General features: G+C 37.0%; 1 protein-coding gene and 1 non-coding gene across 2 annotated transcripts in view; one reads left to right on the top strand and one right to left on the bottom strand.

Moving 5' to 3' along the window:
- Parn (poly(A)-specific ribonuclease) overlaps window positions 1-13,819 on the top strand; it is a 42,904-nt gene extending 29,085 nt beyond the window's left edge. The window contains 3 exon segments of the mRNA NM_001160205.1: window positions 10,618-10,643; window positions 11,856-11,998; window positions 13,649-13,819. Coding sequence (NP_001153677.1) covers window positions 10,618-10,643; window positions 11,856-11,998; window positions 13,649-13,795 — 316 coding nt within the window. The 3' untranslated portion in view covers window positions 13,796-13,819.
- Window positions 13,820-14,848: 1,029 nt separating this feature from the next.
- Window positions 14,849-14,924, bottom strand: Mir2788 (microRNA mir-2788). The gene has a single exon (NR_107372.1). It is a non-coding gene; the product is annotated as a microRNA mir-2788 (primary transcript).
- Window positions 14,925-23,059: the final 8,135 nt, after the last annotated feature.

Here is a 23,059-nt window from a genome sequence, read left to right as displayed (position 1 = left end):
TCGATATCGAGTCGAGGGAACCCGCTCCTCCCCACGACCTCTCACAGCTGGAGTCCCGCAAGGCTCTGTCCTCTCACCCCTCCTATTTAGCTTATTCGTCAACGATATTCCCCGGTCGCCGCCGACCCATTTAGCTTTATTCGCCGACGACACGACTGTTTACTATTCTAGTAGAAATAAGTCCCTAATCGCGAAGAAGCTTCAGAGCGCAGCCCTAGCCCTAGGACAGTGGTTCCGAAAATGGCGCATAGACATCAACCCAGCGAAAAGTACTGCGGTGCTATTTCAGAGGGGAAGCTCCACACGGATTTCCTCCCGGATTAGGAGGAGGAATCTCACACCCCCGATTACTCTCTTTAGACAACCCATACCCTGGGCCAGGAAGGTCAAGTACCTGGGCGTTACCCTGGATGCATCGATGACATTCCGCCCGCATATAAAATCAGTCCGTGACCGTGCCGCGTTTATTCTCGGTAGACTCTACCCCATGATCTGTAAGCGGAGTAAAATGTCCCTTCGGAACAAGGTGACACTTTACAAAACTTGCATAAGGCCCGTCATGACTTACGCGAGTGTGGTGTTCGCTCACGCGGCCCGCACACACATAGACACCCTCCAATCCCTACAATCCCGCTTTTGCAGGTTAGCTGTCGGGGCTCCGTGGTTCGTGAGGAACGTTGACCTACACGACGACCTGGGCCTCGAATCAATTCGGAAATACATGAAGTCAGCGTCGGAACGATACTTCGATAAGGCTATGCGTCATGATAATCGCCTTATCGTTGCCGCCGCTGACTACTCCCCGAATCCTGATCATGCAGGAGCCAGTCACCGTCGACGCCCTAGACACGTCCTTACGGATCCATCAGATCCAATAACCTTTGCATTAGATGCCTTCAGCTCTAATACTAGGGGCAGGCTTAGGGACCCCGGTAACCGTACTCGTCGAACTCGACAAAGAGGTCGACGTGCAACCTAACCCATGCATCAGCCCGCTGAGTTTCTCGCCGGATCTTCTCAGCGGGTCGCGATTCCGATCCGGTAGTAGATTCATTCGCGAAACAATTGCTCTTGAGTTGTTAGGTCTCCTTCGGAGGCGCTCGGGCAGTTGTTAGCAAATCCCACCCCTCTTGGCTGAGCCTTTGCTCGCCCACCTGTCCTGGTGAAACTGGAAAGGCCTTCGGGCCACCAGTAAACTTTCAATCATAAAAAAAAAAAAAAAAAAAAAAATATAACAATATAATCGTTTCACGGAATCGATACGGTTCGATCTCTGGTTAGTTGTCTGTCTGTTCGGGAATGTGACGCCGACTATCGCCGCTTCATTAGGAGTCGCCTTTTGTGTTGACGGCTTATTATCAAGTCTGCGATATTTTATAGTATTTTTTTTTTTTTGGTAAGTGTTTACTGGAGGTCATCGACATCCACAACGTAAATGCGCCACCCACCTTGAGATATAAGTTCTAAGATCTTAGTATAGTTACAACGGCTGCCCCACCCTTCAAATCGAAACGCCCACGCGGACTCCCAAGAGGTCCTACGCAAATTATAATTTTGCGGGTTTGATTTTATTACACGATGTTGTTCCTTCACCGCGGAAGTCAATCGTAAACATTTATTCAGTACGTATTTCATTAGAAAAATTTGTACCCGCCTGAGATTCGAACACCGGTGCATCGCTCAACACGAATGCACCGGACGTCTTATTCGTTAGGCCACGAAGACTTAAAAATTGCGAATGGCGAACAAACTATCCTAATTCTTCTTTCCTTCTGCGCGCCTACTGGAAGAGATTTCAACATGAAATAAGTAGTGCCCTTGTACTCTGTATCCTTATTGTCGTGTTTCTTCTAACAGCTGTGTGTACAAAATATATTAATTAAATAAAAAAATTAACTATTATTCATCGGGGAAGAAGAAATAGGCTATTTGAATACAACTCAAATTTGTAAAGTATACACTCGTAAAGTTTTATAATTACACAGTTTTAATTAGAACGAGCACAGATACAAAGAAAAATAATTCACTTAAATTCGATTCTTCTGTGATCGTTGAAAAAATGGCGACCGGAAAGAACAATGGCAATTTTTTACCTGAATGTTTTAAAAGGCGTCTTAGATTAAGACATAAACGAAACTTCATCATTTTATTTGCTCATTTTTATACGATGTTAGATTTACGTGGCAAAGCCACGAAAAAATGTTAATTTAATAAACTTTTAATTCGATTTTTGTGTACTTCCGGTTTAATACATTTGTAAAGGATGGCATTTATACTATTGGCACAAAAAAGCAATATTTTTTGATTATGAATAATATTCATAAAGTATTTAAAATGAAAATAATAATATTAATTATTCTTTGTTACAATTAGTACTTAATTAAATAACTAAATATGTAATAGTAATGGCAGCAATGCAGATGACAACGATTTTAACAGTACGACAACTGACATAATGCGCCTGACTATGCCCGTCCATAAGGCTCGTGAGTGGAAGAGAGAGCGAAATACTCGCTTCACCGCTCCGATTTTTTATGACCCAAACTGCACGGACAAAATAATTCTACTATAGTAAATTAGCTTTGCAAGCCTTCGTTTGTCGCAAATATGTGACTAATTCGTTCAAAATGTTAAAAGTACCTATCTCTGACACATTTTTACACATTTACAAAGAAGAAAGAACAAACTATATAATATGTATATGTACTGAGGTAGCTCTGCAATTGCTAAGGGTACCTACTCGAGTACTATTATAAGTGTATCCTTGGTTCATCTATGATAATTAAACTAAAAATGTTATATAAACATATCGTTTACCTATTTTTTCAATTTGTTATAGTCCGTGCCTACAAAAATCAGAGACATCTATTTATTGATAGATAACCTCAAATTATAAAGTAAACACGTTGATATCTTTTTTTTGTGACTTTCTAATACCAAAAAAATTTCTGATTAAGCTTAGGCTATGTTATTCCTATCGTTTTAGTATTTTTTTGTTTCAAGACGCCTCAAATAGATATCAGGTAAAATGTTGTATAGAAAGCTGCCATTGTTCTTTGATGAGATGATATGATTACAATACATTACAGCTTGCGATATACCATTCGACAAATGTCACCGTCGACTGTTCGCTTCCCGTATTAGTTCCCCGAGGGTCTATTACAATTGGCGCCCGGTATATCACGTCCCGGTAAATACCGATTAGTCAGCTCAAAACGGCGCCTCTAATAACCGTCTAAAACCAACGTTTTGTGTTTGCATTCTAAACGTGAATAGACGTATTTATAAGATACTTTAGCGCTTTTTATTTTTATTGCTTCGATGCGTGCTCAAATTTTAACGTTCACAAGAATTATTGGCGTGACAAGCTTAAAGTGTGAGATAGGGTATGACATAAAGAAATTAACTAATTAAAATTACAGTATCGATTTTAAATCGAGCAATCCACTTAAACGTCTGGAACACGCCTTCCGCTCTTTATGAATATTTCTCGGTAACAACAATTACATGACACATTAACAACGTATCAATCGCCTTTAATGTGTTTTACGATCGTTAATGTTGGCCATACGTAGAGCCGAGCCGTTGCTTTGATGTACTGATATAACATGATCGCGTGCCGGGAAAATCATTCCGGGAATGGGATAGTCTGTGCTGATGCGAAAAAAAAAACTGAGAAACTTGAAAACTATTTAAAAGCAACGGGATCTTTGGCTAAACGGTCCCATCGCAATTATTTTTATTAATTACATAGTAATTCTAATAGTTTATTAGTTTTTTGTTTAATAACGTTACAAATTTAGCGGTTTCGAGAACATTCTGATTTTTTTAAATAGTATTCTTGTCACAAACACGTCACGTTACCGTTGTTGGTATATTCGGTTATCACGTAACAAACAATAATTTGCATCAATGTCCCTTAACACCTGAGGCACGAGGCACTTTATGTAAATTGTCAGAGCTAGCGCAGATTAATGGCGTGGTTGCTGTGATCGCTACCTCTCGTCGCTAGGGGTGTTGGTTCGATTACAACCGAAGATTTTGTTGGTTCTGTTGCAGAGAATATTTTCGGTTTTTTCTTCTTAACGAAGGTAGCCCTGATTGTCTACGTAATATCTAACATTAAAATACTTATTGTTACGTAAGTTATCACAAGCAATTCTATTTCAATTATTTTTTTTGTTATATAATTACACTTGTATATCGTTCGTTTTTGCCAGTATGGAAATTTTCAATAACTATATTTCAATTGAGTCGATTTGTTCCAACAATATCATTGTGATCATTGATTTCAACAAATGAATTAGCCTTGTTCTTTCTTAAGAATGACGTCATTTTCTGTCAATATACTTGAAGTAGCATGCGTGCTTTCAAAGGAAAAGAAAGGAAAAGGAAAGGAAAGGTAACAATATAAATTTATCGCGTATCACTTATCCGTGTCTTTTAATAGGACCGTGTTCGTGAACAACACGCAAAGTAATAATACTGTTGATAGCATCACTAGAATGCCGTTTAGTCGCCTGCCAGCGTAATGCAATAAAACGGGAAGAGGTTTTAATCAAAATAATTTATGCTTAACTCGTAAGCGTAATTCTATCTCATAATATCCATCCATAGATCACCGTCGGTATTGTCTACAGCTCATTAACCGTATAAAAGTAATCTGGTTTTTTTTTGAAGTGATAACTTCTTAAAGTAGGGTTAAACCGCTTCGTTACGTAACGCGTTACGGCGCCATTCTGTCTGGCATCCCTTTCTCTCACGCATACGGCAGCGGTACTGAGGACTTATGTAGCTCCTAACTATTTATATATTTTTTTTTATTTATGTTACAATTTTCCTTACATTGTCATACAAATATTAAATAATACATAAAATGTAAGGAATGACCGAAGGTTTTTTCAATAATTTCAATATTTAAGTTCAACTTAGATTTATTTAAGTTATCATTTCTGTCGGGTGTCCTGAGACGCACAATCTATACTAATATTATAAAGAGGAAAGTTTTGTTTGTTTGTTTCTATTGAATAGGCTCCGAAACTACTGAACCGATTTGAGTAATACTTTCACTGCTTCGAAGCTACACTATTCCCGAGTGACATAGGCCATAATCTTTTTTGAAAAAAATTAGGAATCCTTACTAGAACTCCAATAATGTAACCAAAGGTGTAAAAAAATTACCTAAAATATTCTTTACATCGAGTGCCTTGCGAAAACTATTGAAGATAGAATAAAATAATGTACTAGGACTTTGTAGACTACATTATTAAGTACAAAAAGTGTCGCGACAGCATATGTGTAACTATTGTAGTTATGCCGTAATAAGTGTTATTTTATTTTTAAAAATAAAACAACGTGAATTATTGTTGAAATTTTTGTTAAAGACCCGAGCGGAGCCGGAGCAGACCGCTTGTTTTATATATATTTTTTAAACATAAATCTCATTTTAATTCCACGGCTTAGCTGTTAAATAGGGCTTCCGTGTTTTTATTTGCTCAGTTAGCAACCCTAGCGCTCTTAACTATAAACATGTCCCTTAAACAGGTGAACTTTAGACCTTTCTCATTCCTAGTTCCGAAGTAACAAGGAACGGCGGGAATTAACGTGTATTTAACGCTAAATAACTGTTGAATCTGGATTTATTTTTAACGAGAACCGAGATTGCGTTAGCCATTGCCGCATTTTGATTTATAAAAAAAAAAAAAAACTGTCCTCTCGTAGTTTCAATGCTTTCGAAAGTCCGGTTTGCTGAAAGTTTTTGTTTTTGTAAAGTTTAAATAAATCTGTCAGTTTAAAAAAATATTTTTTTATTTTATTTCAGTAATTAGATACGTGTTAGTTAGTTAATTACCGTGCCATACATCTCACGAGTAAGTAATTAGAACTACTTTTACGATTTAATCTCGTGTTTTTATTTTTTTATTTTCACTGTCTGAGACTTCGAATAGTTTACAGTTTTCAGCTGGGTCGTATGTTCGTCTGCCTACGCAGGCAATAAAAAGAAGTACATATTTTCATCTATTATGTCATGTTATCTATTAAACCGTAAACCACTATACTTTTTTTATTGCAAAGATGGACGGATGGGTGGACGAGCTCACAGCCCACCTGGTGTTAAGTGGTTACCGGAGCCCATATACATCTATAAGGTAAATGCCGACACCTACGTCGGTCTGAGTTCTAAAAGAGTGAGGTATGAGTTGAACGAGTTCAAAAAAAAACCTACCCGTTCGGATTCACAAGAGGTCCTACCACTAGTAAATACTGAAGAAAATTATGGTCTGAAATCGCTCAACATAGAACAAACGTATACATTTATTGGTGGCAGGACGTCTTGTAAGTCCGCTAGGGTAGGTACCACACCCTGCCTGTTTCTGCTGTGAAGCAGTAATGCGTTTCGGATTGAATTGTGAAGCTGTCGTTGTACAGAAAAAATAGTTTTAGAACTCATGTCTCAAGGTAGGCTACACCAGGTAGAACGTTAGCTCGTCCACCTATAGCTTAGTTACCACCGTTAGCTATAAAAAAATCCATTTTATTTATTAATCCTTAAATGGGTGGACGAGCTCACAGCCCACCTGTTGTTAAGTGGTTACTGGACCCCATAGACATCCACAACGTAAATGCGCCACCCACCTTGAGATATAAGTTCTAAGGTCTCAAGTTTAGTTACAACGGCTGCCCCACCCTTCAAACCGAAACGCATTACTGCTTCACGGCAGAAATAGGCAGGGTGGTGGTACCTACCCGCGCGAACTCACAAGAGGTCCTACCACCATTTCTAAAAACGTAAGACCATTCATACCTCTCTCTCTAAAGTCGGTTAGAAAAAATGAAATTCATTAATAGTTTCCTACACATAGATTCATTGACTCCATGACTATGAAAAGTATTCCATTAAACATGAACGTTACGAAGTCAGACAGGCAACCGTGTAAATAACATCTAAAGATGCAGTACGTGTAAAAGTTGGTTTGATTGAAACCGTAATAAGGCGCGCTGTCAAGTCTTGTGTACGTCAACTGTCAGTAGTAGAGTCAACACGTGATCGAATTGTATAGAGTATAGACAAGAGTTGGATTTAGGCTACGTTCCGATATACACTGCGAGCACTCTACAGTGCTCTTACTGAAGATAAAGTTCGTTCTGTTGTGGACTAACAGTAAACAGTCGCAGTGTTTTAGGGAATATATATGACGTCATAAAGCGTCGCCATTTGTCTACTGTGGACAATGGTGGTTTTCTCAAGTAATGTGCTCTCAGGGCTTTGATCACGTGATCACTTTTACCTTAGATAACCTTTTTTCAGTCATTTGGTTTTTTTTACATTAAATTGCTTAAAAACAATATTTTCTTTTACTAAAAAATATACTTACTTTTATTATGCAACTAATGCAAACTGACAATAACTTGAATGTTCAATTTTTAAATAATATGTCCTCTCCTCCTTCAGTCGATCACTCATTGCTGAGCATCGTGATACGGCCGCATCACGAAATATTATATAACTGAATTTAAAAATTAGTTTTTTTTTGTTGAAGCAAAAACAAAGTCAACAAACGTCGATGACACTACTGCGTTCCGTTTTAAACAGTGACCAGTATAGCTAACTATAAACATAACTAAAAAGCTAACTATAAAAGAACGGCTTCGCAGTATACGAAATTGACGTCACAGTTAGTGCTCGTAGTGCACATCGGAACATAGCCTTAACTTAGAAGAGGAAACACGGGTTGCCGGGATATTTAAAAATTATCTTACACGTTTAACTAAACTAAACTAAACTAAACTAAACTACTTTTACGGTTTAATCTCGCTTTTTTTACTGTCCGTATATTGTGTCCGACATTTCGAATGTTTCAGTCTCTGTGGTCATGATATCCGAATTTTAATAGTTCCTACGACTCGTGAAAACTGAAGAGAAGTCATCTCACAAAATTTGTGATTACATTTAATGAAAGAGTAGTCGCAGCTCGGACAGAAAACGTAAATGTAAAAACAAAAAAATCAATATCCATATTTCTTTCCTAAGACTGATTTTAATGTTATCCTTTTTTGTTTTTGACATAAATCGGTTTTTCTAGGTGTTTGGAAATTCTAGAAAAAATTGGTGACTTTTGCTTTAATTATACAATAATATACACATATCCTTAGGGTAGGATAATAAGTATTGACATGGTCTATTGTCATTATACAGGGACGAGGCAGAACCTTTACGGCGTAGTCCTTGTTTTTTTTACTTAAACACAGCGACACGATGCCGAATTAAATTACTACTCATCAAATAGGATTTTTAGGAAATTAAAAAAAATACAATATAAATTTGTCTTACGTCAAATAATTTTCTCTGAATCTTAAATGAATACATAGTATTCTATATAAATTGTTCTAAACAGTAAAGTATAAGGATGTATATGAATTATTTATTATTGTACTCTAATTGTTTCTACATCTCTCTACTGCCTGTTTCGGAACGTCATCCCTTTGCTTCTTATGTTGCGCTTAACAATCGTGGGATTAGAACGTCCTAAGGTTTTTCCCTTTTACAGAATTTTAACCGAATGCTTTCCTATTAGCTAAGGGAATATCGCTTATTAGCGAATGCTCGTACAAAAAACCTTTGTTAGTAACGAGTCAATCAGGAGCGGTGATGTGAACGTCATCAGGAGTCGCGCCGCATACCTTATTTGGTATACGTTTGAGAAATGAAGAGGGACTTCGCGAAGCTTTACTGTATTGTATTAATAATGTAATGTTTAATGAGTGATGCGTGCTTTTGAACGATGACGCCGAGAAAATGACGCGTTTATTCTAAGGATTAACGTTTGAGGATGACAGTGTTTTGTTTTGACATTTGACAGTTAGTTATTCGTTTATCTTAGGGTTTATTTTTTCTTCATGTTTTTAGCATGACATATATTTTTTTCGGATATCTGAATTTTTTTGTGTCTTATGTGTGTTTTTGATTTGATGCCAATACTTCCTTTGAAGTTTGGTTGATTTGTTTATAAAAACGAATAGATTTTCTAATAATTCAATTAAAAAATGATTCAAATAAATTCCTCGTTCTAAATCACTTAATTATTTTAATAGTGCGCGTAAAAGTGTTTTATGCAAAAAAAATGGCGACAATCGTGACTGTCTGAGAGTAATTTCACTCGGCGAAGGTGTGTCGTAGTCAACGACAGGTGATCATAGGGTTGGAACATAACTTAGGCATTTATTTTTAAAACGAGCTCCATTTGTTGAGATCGTTATTTATATAAATCTTATATAAAGATATATGGTACTGCCTTAATTACCTATGCAATAAACAGTATCCTTGCGTGTTGATTATTAAAATGAGGTACGTACTGGCAATTACAATGTACACTCAACAGATAAAATTCAAAGTATGTATATATATATATATACGCTTGTATTCGAAAAGGTAAACTTGCTAACAAAACTCCTTTGATTTTTGATCCAACAACAAAAAAAAACATTTTTATGGCATCCCTATGACACAGCGTTTGTGGCCAGCTCTCACCCACAATTAGTTTCAACGTTCCGACACCAATTAGGCTGCACGGCGTCATGTCCTATTGCCACACTCGGTTCACACAAAAATAAACCACTTGTTTTTTTTTTTCTTCAGAGATCGATAATTTGCACACTGTCCTTTAACTGTATCTGTGGTTTCATGATTTTTTTTTTAATTACGCTTGCGGTTTAATCGCGAACTTTTTACAAAGTTTTTAAGTTGCAAAGTTTTCAAAAGTACGCCAGAATACTCGTATAGTATTTATAAATACTATAATAAAGATTTCAATAGGTTTTGACATCATAAACTTGATAATTAAAACTAATTTTACGATTTAATATCGCGTTCGTTTTCCACAGAAATCTGACGGTAGTTAGCACAATATTTAAATGTTGAAAAACAAAATCTCATCTATACGTTCGGTGAAGATAGCACAACTATTCGAGGTTACTAACAATGGGTAGAAGAAAAAAATTCATAATTATCCGCGGAGAACACGAAAACTAAAGTTTTCCATAAATCGTATTTTTTTTCTCCTACCTATGCACATAAATTTTCCAGAACAGTTAATGAATGTTAGTATAATACCACCAAAGATAGACCATGATAGACACCATGCTCTATACTAGAGATTACTACCGCTTCCGACGGTTCCCTCGGAAGTACACTAATACTAATAACCTTGATAACTGATAACTAAACTGATAACCTTGAAAGGCTATCTCAGCTTCGCCCTAACGTGTAGGTGAGCTCACGGGGCTCAAACCGGAGTGATGCTAACACTGGCCCTAGCAAGAGCAGTGCTTCGCAGAATCTACCACCGGATCGGAAATGCGACCCATTGAGAAGATCCGGGGAGAAACACAGTGGGCTGTGTCTGTGGGTTAGTTTATCCGTCGAACTTTTCGTCGTAATCGACGAGTTCGACGAGGACGGTGACCAGTGCTTGAGGGTCCTAAAAGCACCGGTCCTATGTATGTATGTGTAATGTATTTCAAATCTCACAGGACAATAGTCGTTGAACCGCCCTAGGTAATAAGTTAAAATTTGTACAAAAAAGTGTTTAAAATTATTTATTTCAATGTTTGTTTCAGTGAGAAGACACCTGTGAGGACTTCAGGTTCGTATTATGTTTTATCTATTTTTATTAAATATCATAATAGGTCTGTTAGCTAAGAAATACAATAATCGAAAAGATAATTGGAAATTTGAAAAATCTATACTAATATTTTATATATAAATCTACAGTGGTTTTTACGGATGTTCCGTTATAACTACTGAACCGTGCATCCGATTGACTTGAAACTTGGTAACCATGTAGAAAATACATGTATTTAATGGATAGGCTAATATTTATATGAGTGTTGGACTCCCTAATAATAATGACAATAAATAATAATGTTAATTTTAAATGCCCAGCGAAGCGGGCGAGTACGGCTAGTATACTTATAAATCCTTACCTTATACATACTTAAAGATTGACAAATAAATAAATCTTGGCTCACAATGGGTAATATTATGTTGGAATTCACGTAGTGAAGTCGAGTCTCCCTTGTGGAAACCACGAGTGGAGATAGCAAATAGTATTTCAGATTGCAGTATGATTTTCAATGGTAAAAGATTTTTTTATTGTCCTTGTAGGCAGACGAGCATACGGCCCACCTGATGGTAAGTGGCTAACGTCGCCCAGGGACAGAGCCAAACCGCTGCCTAACATTAAGTACTCTGCCTCGTTTGAAGAAGGACATGTGATAAATGTAAAATTGTAAAAGTTGTATTTGAAGTGTCCTAAGCAGTGGCAGCAGATTAGGTACTCCCCTAGCTGATATTTATTACCATTTGCTATAGTAATAGTATAGTAAAGAGTATAGCTCACCATTCCGTGGGCCTTAATTTGCTTACCAAATGCGAACAGAGCGCGGAATTCAGAAAAAATCTTAATTTTTACACGCTTTATATTAGCTTCACTTGTATGTATGTTTGTATGTTTGTAACTGACTTCTTTAGACGCGATTTTGACCCACTTTAAACCGCCAGATTTCATTCAAACTTTGTAGATTTATCGAGGACCGATGACAATTCAATATTAAAAATTAAAAGAAAAAATTGAAATTCAACGAAAAAATGAAAAATAAATAGTAGTTAAAAAAAATACAAAACACGCTTTATATATAATTCAACTAAAAAATAGAAAATAAATTTTAATAAATTTAAATTGAAAATAGTGTAAAAAAATATTTTTTATTGTAAAAAAAAAGCGTTTCTATTTTTTAGTAGAAATTTATATTAAGCGTGTTTTTTAGTTTTTTTAAACTACTCTTTATTTGTACAGCTCTACAGATTAACGCGACTGCTACTACGCCGGTTAATAAAGTTATTATACCGGAGAAGGTGCCCCGGGACCTATCCAACAGCGTGTCTCCTATAACTCCGCCGAGGAAGAGAACGTTTTCGACGTCTTCCGGAGGATTCGAGGTAAAGATCATTAATGGGTCGTCGTGGCCTAAACGTTAAGACGGCCGGTGCATTCGTACCGAGCGATGCGGTCCAGAGTTCGAATCCCGCAAGTGTGTACCAATTTTTTTTAATGTTTATTATATTCGACGATTGAAAGGCAAACGTGACTAAGCGACAATGCGTGAACTTTACAATAGACTAATTTAAAGATGAAATACCTGAAAAAAATCTGTTTTAACGAATCTAGCTGTACGATTGAATTTATTTTAATAGACCTAGAAATATATATTTTTTTGCGCATCGAATATGGTTATTGCCTATCATTTATGTATAAAGCAGTTATTGTCGCTTAGTCACGTTTGCCTTTCAAGCGTCGTATTATGTTTCGCGAACTACTTCCACGATGTAAGAATAGTTGTCAATTGACTGTATCGATGGTAAAGTAGATTTCTCTTGACTGTTGTGCCGAGGTTCGTGGGTTCGATCCCCACACCGGGCAAACATTGTGTGATGAACAGGTTTATTAGCTCTTCATTTGGGTACTTATTATCTATATATGTATATATTTAAACCTATATAAGTATGTATGTCAGTCTCTGATACCTATAGCACGGTGAATCCTAATTTGGGACTGGTTGACCGTGCGTGATTTTTTCAGTTATTTAAACAATTAAAATAATTAAAAAATAGTACTTTGTAAGATAAAAGAAACGCGTAAAATTATATGTCATTTTGGTAGGTAATTAGGTCGCTTAAGGAATAAGAGACGATTTAAACTAGTGACTTGCCCCGGCTTCGTATGGGCGTATCAAGATATCTTGCTAACGTACTAATATACTGGGCAGAAGCTCGCGTGAATTACGACGGCATTAATGTACTCTTAAGGTTTTTATTCGGGAAACAGTCGATAAAATTGCAGATCAACAATTTATTAATTCGATAAACTACAGACCAGCCGTGTGCTTAGTGCGAGTTTTTTAACGTTCTCGATAGCGTAAAAGTTAACTCAGATTTGTATAGAGTTGAAACGGTTGTCTACGTTTGCCGCCAGGGGCGCTGTTCCGACTGGACACAAATTCGAGTTAACTTTTACGCTATCGAGAACGTTAAAAAACTCGCACTTAGAACAGAGATACGCCGTCAAACGTGATATGCGAGTGTCAACATTATGTCGAGGCTTGATGACCGGTTCCCAAAAACTGTTGGAGGTACGATCAGACAGCGTATCACTACATAGTATACTATATATGCTGGACTGTGTATACATGGGTCGCTGTGGTGTCATCTCCCATGGGATGTTACGACAGCAATTCATTGTGATGTAAATATAACTACTAACATAGGTCTAAGTCTTATTAACAATTTATATGAGTCATGGTTACTTGCAATAAAAACATTATTATTATTATTATAGTATAAAACTAAGTCGCTTCCTCTGTCCCTATATCTATCCCTACGTATGCTTAAATCTTTAAAACTACGCAACGGATTTTGATGCGGTTTTTTTTATATAGAGTATATAGATAGAGTGATATAGATAGAGTGATTGAAGAGGAAGGTTTATATGTATAATAACATCCATTAAATAGTGGAGAAATCAATAGTAAATTACAGTTTCAGAAGCGAAGCGAGGGCGGGTCACTAGTTTACTTATAAAATAAATTACAGGTAAATGAATTAGAATCGCCAACGAAGAAACTTAAAGACGCCAGCGAAACGAAGAAGAGAATCGATGAGAAGATTATAGACAGGTTCGATAGTGAAGCCAAGCCAGCCTGCGTGACTGTGTTCAAAGATGACGATTGCTGGGATTGATTGTAAATAAATATGGCGCAAATCTATGGTTGTTTTTTTTCAACAAATGTTCACGATTGACTTCCACGGTGAAGGAATAACATCGTGTAATAAAAATCAAACCCGCAAAATTATAATTTGCGTAATTACTGGTGGTGGGACCTCTTGTGAGTCCGCGCGGGTGGGTACCACCACCTTGCCTATTTCTGCCGTGAAGCAGTAATGCGTTTCGGTTTGAAGGGTGGGGCAGCCGTTGTAACTATACTGAGATTTTAGAACTTATATCTCAAGGTGGGTGGCGCATTTACGTTGTAGATGTCTATGGGCTCCAGTAACCATATAACACCAGGTGGGCTGTGCGTTCGTCCACCCGTAATCTAAGCATTAAAAAAAAAAATTGTGACACGTTTTCAGATGTAATCGACTGAATCTAATTTGGTGGTTTTGAGTACTTTCTCTACCTATTCGCTGGTAGTCTGAGGGGCTATTCTAGATACACGCGGACGGGTAGGTGAGCTCACGGACTCAACCTGACAGAATTTGCTAACACTAGCCCTAACAAGAGCAGTGCTTCGCAGAATCTACCACCGGATCGGAATCGAGACCCACCGAGAAGATTCGACGAGAAACTCAATGGGGCTGTGTTTAAAAGCTGTTTTGAGTTTTCGAAACTAATTAGGAAATTCGGCGGAAAATTGTTCAGTATTCAAGATTCGGCGCCGTTGTTATTGAATTCGGAGAAACATAAATTACATGATTTTTTATCGTATAGATAGATTGTGGAAGCATTAAGGACTCCTTGTTCAACGCATTGGTATAGTAATCTAAAGGCATAAAACTCTGTAAACAAATTAATATCGGTCTTCCCATTTCCGAAGCTTTTAACTTTAAAAGAAGATTATTTAAAATGTACTCTGGAATTTAGTTTTAATCACAACAACTAAAAAATCTTATGTATTGGTTAATTGCGTCGTGGCGACGACGATGTCCTCCTTGATGTCTGTTGATATCAATGGTGAATCCAAATTCCAGTCTTCCACGGCTCACAGTGTCGTCGGTACGAAGTGCGGTGGTCGCCAGCACGTTTGGGATTTCCAAGGGCATTGCATAATCGAAGGCACATACCGCTTTGAAACCCCAGTTCTACGGCGACGCACATTTTTCGTGTACAACACCAACTATTTACATCGAATTATATGATATTTAAAATCAATATATATATATATATATATATATATATATATAAATGAATTGCTGTTCGTTAGTCTCACCAAAACTCGAGAACGGCTAGACCGATTTGGCTAATTTTGGTCTTGAATTATTTGTGGAAGTCCAAAGAAAATTTAAAAGGTAGATAAATATGAAAATGCTCGGAATTAGATAAAAATAACAATTTTGTTTTTCCTTTGATGTGTCCCCCGTCGGATGGATTTCTTTTGTTTGTTTTAAGTATATTTTATACAAAAGCTTAAGTCTTTTATTTATCGATTGAGGCTCTACGAAGTCTGCCGGGTCAGCTAGTTTAAAATAAAAACAGCAATGCATTCATATAAACATAACTAATAATTTTATTTAAAACACCCCAAAAGAATGTAGAAAAAAAGAATCGTATTTTCGAATTGATAAAATATTATGTCATTCGGTATATTATTACATTTTCTAATCAAAAGTGAGTTTGTTAAGATTTATTTTTACCTTATAATTTTTGACTGCGTATGACTAGAACAAAGTAAGCACATTTTTTAAATGATTGCAACACTTTGTCTCTCTAAAAAGGTTGTCTCTAATAAAGATTTTAAAACAGCAAAAATGGCATAGTTAATATTTATTGCAAAACTAGTAGGTATACCACGATCACTGCCTCTTGGAGCTCATTATTAATTTAACGTTTATTGACATTGTATTCGTTAATTGTCCCATACAATGTCCGTTTGTGCTTCATTAAGGCATCAGTTCAATGACGGACGGTCAGAATGGACTATTGTGAATCAATCTCTACTTTAACAACATTATCAATGATGCGTATTAATTTGCAGTCATCGTATAAAATTTTACCTTAATATCTCATTAATGTACGTCATTATTTTGGGTGAAACACATAATTTTGTCCGATTTATTATTGCTAGCAACACTGTTTTGCAACGAACTAGAAATTATTTTATTTTGTATTGGTCACCTTCGTAGTTGACAATCATAACCATAGATAATAAATACACTTGATCATAACTGTCAAACGCTTAAGTTTTAAAACTAAACTAATATAATACAATACAACAAATGAAAAGAAAAATCAGGCACAACAACAATCCTTTTTTATTTAATCTACTGTTTACTTAATGTAATTATATGACTAAAATCGCCATTGCATTAATATTGTATTTTTCTTAATGCATTGGTTTACTCTTCTTCTGTCGCAGTTTCCTTCCGCGACTTGGGACTTAGCAGGCCAGTAGGAAAACAAAACCGACCAGACCGCCAAGACCCTTGTCGAAGATAGGATTTTACAGCTTCTATACTTCTGCAGGGATAATAACAAAAACGTTTATAAATTATTTAGTTTTAAGACATAATTTTAAATAAACTTATTTAATAATTAAATAACAAACAATTACTTTGATTATTCAATTTAGGAAACGTAATTATATTATACCTATTACAATAATTGCCAGAATTTACTTATACTAATCACAAAAGAGCAGTGCTTCGCTGAATCTATCACCAGATTGAAATCGCGACCTACTGAGAAGATCCGGCGAAAAAATTAATAGGTTGTGTCAATGGGATAGGTTACACATCGAATTCTCCATCAACTCTCGGTGCTTTTAGGCTTTTAAATACAGGTCACCATTTAGTACGAGAGTGTATATGTTTTGGGCAACGACGGCTTTGCATTGCCCCGTTGACTAGGTCGAATATGTAGTTAGAGGTGATCACGATAAGAGGGTTAACTTGACACACCGCTATTTAAAATAAATATTTGACCCTGTGTTTAGATACTTACGTATCGATCATAATTGGAGGTCTTGGCGCTTTGACAAATCTTCTTCTTTTTATCCACCTTATCCCACTAGGTGGAGTCGGCACAGCTAATCCTTCCATTCTCTCTTCCATTCTCTTCTATCAGGCGTCATCTCAACACGCACTCCTCTCTCTCTCATATCGTCATTCACACACTCCATCCATGTCTTCTTCGGTCGACCTCTTCCCCCTCTACCTTGCACTACCATTTCCATACATCTCCTAGTCACATGCATCTTCTCTCTGCGCTTTGACCAATATCCTACAGAAACAGGATTGGATGGACTATAATGCATACATACCGTTAAACCTTATTTATTTTAAAGGTTGATGGAGAATTTACAAAAGAAGACTTGACATGAAATCCATTTTCTTGAGAATCCACCATCACTCATCCGAGCCTTAAGGAGTAACAGTCAGTTGTACCTGTAACAAATTTAAGTAAGAATGTTCAGTCCGTTGTCATGTGCTCATTGAGTATCAGAAAGTAATAATAACATTTTTAATAAGAAAACATGTGTCCAAAACATAGATGAATAGAAACATTGATGGTATTGCTGGAAGATATCTTCCGACTTAAGCCATCTGAAGCAATTTTAGCGGGCACACGGAAAGCCTAGCTTTTGAGCCGTTATTATTTATGTTAAGAAAATGTCTATATTTGAAGTGGAAATTTATTAATTTTATTGGTTATTCTAAGCTTCAAATTGGTACGCATGCAAACAAATGTAACTTCAGCAATTGTCAAATTAAGATCGTTGTAAGAATAATGATTTCACGTGATTGTTACAGAAAATCAAAATGCATCTGATAGATAACTCGCAATGGTGAAATTAGGCATTTCCAATTCTAACGCAATTTTTTTTAAAAGCGCAGTAAATATTGTCAATCGAATTCACTATTTAATTTTCGAAGCAAAAACCATAACGGTCTTAATAGATAATAATCGTACGGTGTAAAAATATTTGTTCCAATATCATTATTATCCAGGGAGGTAAGTACGGCGTATCGTTGTATGAACTAACCTCGACTCGCCTTTATTCTATAACCGCGTAGGAACGCAGCGTGTCTAAACAGTTGATTTGGACGGAGAACTTGTTGCGATTACGCACGGTCTGCTAGAACATTCATAATAGTCTGTTATTGCTTATTTTGTATCGGAACCGAGGCCTGCTTAAGGTAGTCGTAATTTAGGCTCGGTAATCAATCTGAACCACTTTTGAAACTATGTTGCATGAGGATCAGCTTCAGGCAAAATAAATTGTTTTCATTAGCTGCAGGCAGCTAATGAAAACAATTTATTTATTTATTAAGAGAACGCGAAATGAAACCGTAAATGTAGTCTAGCGGTAGGCAGCGGCTTGGCTCTGCCCCTGGCATTGCTGAAGTCCATGGGCGACGGTAACCACTCACCATCAGGTGGGCCGTATGCTCGTCTGCCTACAAGGGCAATAAAAAAAAAGTTTTAAATACACAATAGTTATGTGTGCAACAAGAGAGCAAAGTTGTTTTTTGTTTCGAGTGCTGATTTTGAGTCCCGAGCATGCGAAGGATTCCAGAATCCTGAGCGTAGTGAGGGTAGGTCTTTAAATTTTAGGGTATTACGCGTTTCCGAACGTGTTTTCTTTGAGGTTGAATTTCGAAAAATCGAATTTCGAAGGGGTTTGCTTTTTTCACTCGCTTTTTTGTATGCATGTGAAAGAGACAGAGCACAGTAAAATGTTTCAAATTTATGGCTGAACAATGTCAATTCGTGGCACTGAAGATTGAAAAATTAAAAAGCTACTTTGACCCACGCTCGAATCAAAATCGCGTTTTGTTCACTGTTGTTTCGCAGCAAAAGCGGCATGTTTGAGCTGCTGAGGTGAAAACATTAAATGTATATATATTTTACACTGGTATAATGATGTAAATAAGTAAGGTGTAAAGTCAGTTCGCTCGGATAGGTACCATCATTCTGCGTATATCTGGAGTGAAGCAGTAATGCGTTTCGGTTTGAAGGGTGGGGCAGTCGTTATAAGTATACTGAGACCTTTTTTTTTTTTAACGCTGGGGAATCCATTTACGGATACCCGGTCGAAGGGGGTAACGGACCGGGTTATGTCGGACTCCGGCGCCTCCTGAGAGGAAGAAGGGGAGAAGAGAAGGGCCGAGGTCCTTCACCTCCCCCAATTTCTCACAGGAGACTACGCCTTGAAAAAGGCGCGCGAAGCACTTGCCCCGCAGAACGACTACCGACTAAACCCCATCGAGCTCCACCACACCGACTACACGAAACTTAAGGTACCGCAGTGCGCGCCGAAAAACTATACTGAGACCTTAGAACTTATATCTCAAGGTGAGTGGTGCATTTACGTCGTACATGTCTATGGGCTCCAGTAACCACTTAACACCAGGTGGGCTGTGAGATCGTCCACTTCTGAAAGCAACAAAAAAAATTTTTTTTTTTCAAGAAATATGAAGTCCGGAATACTACTTTGTCATTAAGCAACGCAATATTTCTTCTTCTTCTTTTAGATAATTTGGCTCCAACGCCTTTGGCATTGATTTTGCTAATGTCAAAGTATTTACAAAAATGACAGGTGCTTAGAGAGGGAAAAAATTACTAAGTAAATCTAAATACAAATAAATTTGGTCGGTTTTTCCATACGCGAATCTGTGGTTTTAAGAACAGCACAAACAAATATATGTTAGACTAACTAGAGATAAATATTATTAGCAGATAAAAATTTACTTAATATCTACACTTATTAGAATAATAATAATAGTAATGGCTCTAAGATAGTAGATATTTACGATTGTTGGTGGAGGAAAAGAAAAAGGACGAACTACCTATATTACGAATTCGTACTAAAGCGACTTTTAATACATGTAGATTCGCTATATGCCTCTGTTTTCGAGATATCATCACGCCAACTTGCACCGTAATATAAAATAAAAAAAACATTTTGAACCAATCTCAACAACGCAAAACCGCAAGTATATGGCAGCCGCAGGCTGGATCGTCCACCGACCTACACTAGTGTTAACATCCACTAGAGCAGTCCGGCACAGCTGATATAAAACAATAACAAACTTCGACTTCCATGAAATGTGTGCTTTTATTTCTGCCGCGAAGTAGTAAAATTCGTGATGTCTTACGGGTGTTGAGAACGACTTAACACCAGGTACATCGTGAGCTCTTGTTTGCCTTTGTAGAACTGTTACTGGTGGTAGTACCGCTTGTGAGTCCGCGCGGGTATATACCACCGCCCTGCCTATTTCTGCCGTGAAGCAGTAATGCGTTTCGGTTTGAAGGGTGGCGCAGCCGTTGTAAATATACTGAGATCTTAGAACTTATATCTCAAGGTGGGTGGCGCATTTACGTTGTAGATGTCCATGGGCTCCAGTAACCACTTAACACCAGGTGGACTGTGAGCTCGTCCAGCCATCTAAGCATTAAAAAAAAAAACAAAAAAGGACTTTATCTATCTGAGGGTAGCACTACACAATTCATCCATATTCTTTTCTTAACGATTTTTTTTTCTAATTTTAGGACTGTTAGTGAGGTTTTCTTAAATTTGAAAGGGCGGTTATCAGAGTTAATCTTATTCTTCAAGGAGCGTTGATGTCTGGGCACCGGTGGCTTCAACTTTGACAATTAATAAAATAATGTATAAATCGAATGATTGATTATTCATATTCGTATTATTTACGAACATAGGAAGAAGTAGTACAAAGCAGGTTCTTATATAATACCGCCAAAGTGAACACGTGTCTGTAAAATGTATGAAAAACACATATTTCTATATGTTATTTCATACATTTAATGTTAGTTACAGCCGAATTGATTAGGCTGTTTCCATAATAAAAGCTAAATGTTGTTTGGTGCATGTTTTTTTACTATTATTATCGACATCGAAATTCGGTGAGAGCGTAAACGCATGACTCACAGCGACACACATTGGTCTATTATGATAGACCCAAATTCAGCAGAAACTTGACTTTCCTTTGTCAAACACATGTGGGGATCCTGGGGAGAGAGAATGTGTTTATCTAAGTAAAATGGGAACAAGTCACGCACGCTCATCCGCCTGTAATTTAGGATTCCCCGTGTTACCAAGGACTGATAAAAATATTTATATACGTTTAAATATATACATATGTAGATAATGAACACCCAGATAAAGAGCAAATAAAATCCGTTTGTCACAGAATGTTTGCCCGATGTGGGAATCGAACCTACGACCCTTGGCGCGACTGTCAGGGCCGTTAACTATTGCATCACCGAGTCAATAAAAAGTATGCTTAAGTAAAAATCTAATCCGGTTCATGTTGCATTGGTGGGTTGCTATCATTATGAGCTTCACATGGCGGCAGGTGAGAAATAGACTCGTGTCGCCCCGCGGCGTTGATCTCAGATTGCACTACAATAAAATACGTAACTATTACTTCACTTCCGGTTACGGGTTAAGTGTTCGTATGAATTATACGCTTCATCTCGACGTGATCGTGTTTGAAACATGTTTTCATTATCACAATATTTATGGCCAGACAGACGTATGTTTTGCGGAATTATGTTAAATTTTTTTAGTGGTAGACGTAAAAAGAAGGTGCAATTGTGTAAAAAATGTAGGTTTAACTTTCTAAATAACTCCCTAAAATGTCACACCATGATGATAATGCGGCGAACCAAGCTGTCGGTAAAAAAAAAGGTACGAAGTATAATGTTTTCAACAGTCAATTAAGGATCAGTTGTTCTTCTATACTAATATTATAAAGAGGAAAGATTTGTTTGTTTGTTTGTATTGAATAGGCTCCGAAACTACTGAACCGATTAGAAAAAATCTGTCACTGTTTGGAAGCTACACTATTCCCGAGTGACATAGGCTATAATCTTTTTTGAAAAAAACTAGGGATCGCTACTAAAACTCCAATAATGTAACCCAAGGTGTAAAAAAATTACGTAAAATATTCTTTATGTCGCGTGCCCTGCGAAAACTATTGATGATAGAATAAAATAATGTACTACGACTTTGTAGAACACATCATTATTTACAAAAAGTGTCATGACAGCATATGTCTAACTAACTAACTATTATAGTTATGCCGCAATAAGTGTTCTTTTATTTAAAAAAATTAAACAACGTCAAATATCGTTGAAACTTTTGTTAAAGACCCGAGCGGAGCCGGAGGGGGCCGGTTGTAGATTAATAAATACATGTTCTAAATTGTTTGAATATTGAAACTAAAATGTTAAATTGGACCGTTAGAACCGAAAGAAAGGGCCAACAATGTAAGATCAATAAAATCAGTTATACATAGCTGTAATAAAGGAGTTTCTGAATTCTCTTCGTACGATACGAGAATAATGGATGTCGCGGCGTCCCCAGCCGGAGGCAAATCGATGCATTCGAATACAATAATAGAATTTGAAACATATGACAACGGATCTGATTAGGGTTGCCCAGCTGAAACTTTTTACGATATTAATTTAAGTGACCGCCTCAGTTGCTAAGTGACTGGAATCATGTGTGGACTTTCGGGCTTTTTAATCTCCTAGCAGCATTTATAGGTCGATAGAGCTGTAGCCTACCGCTAACGTAGAAATAAAAATATTGACAGACGCTTGAATCGCGCTAATTCAATTTTTAAGATAGTTCCGTCGTCTATCGATCAACAACGCTCGGTGGAAGATCTTCGGTTTGTTCGCTAATTCTCAAAATTCTGCGCGTCGCGGTTTTTTTTTTCTATTGTCATCGTAGATAGACGACCATACAGCCCATTTGATTTTTAGTATTCTCAGTCGTTCACGCGTATTAAGAGTGACACAGAAATCTCTGGAAACTTACTATGTTTGAATGTGGCTGTTCGAGGTAGTCTGGGTGAACTAAGCACCTGTGACGTGCAGTGCGATGATAAAAAGTAGATGTAGATTTCATCTCATATCATCACGAACAATTTCTCAGACAATTTTCGGTAGGCAGCGGTTTGGCTCTACCCCTGGCATTGTTGAAGCCCACGGGCTGACCAGTCGCCATTGGTGATACGTATGTTCGTTTGCCTACAAGAGCAATTAAGAAAAAAAACAACGGTCCATGGACAATCCTTCATAGTGCTCCACGTGTGAAATGTGTCCGGTATAATCGGTAATATATCTCTCCATTTTACCAAGTTTTTAATTGTCAAATCGCTTATATTTGTCACTGCTTTTCACCATTGTCACATTCGGAGTTCGGATGATCATGAACAACCTGTTATTAATAAAAAATAATTCGCTAGAATTCT

This window comes from Bombyx mori, chromosome 17 (assembly GCF_030269925.1).
Source record: "Bombyx mori chromosome 17, ASM3026992v2".
Classification (NCBI taxonomy): domain Eukaryota; kingdom Metazoa; phylum Arthropoda; class Insecta; order Lepidoptera; family Bombycidae; genus Bombyx; species Bombyx mori.
This window is presented reverse-complemented; position numbering and strand designations above follow the sequence as displayed.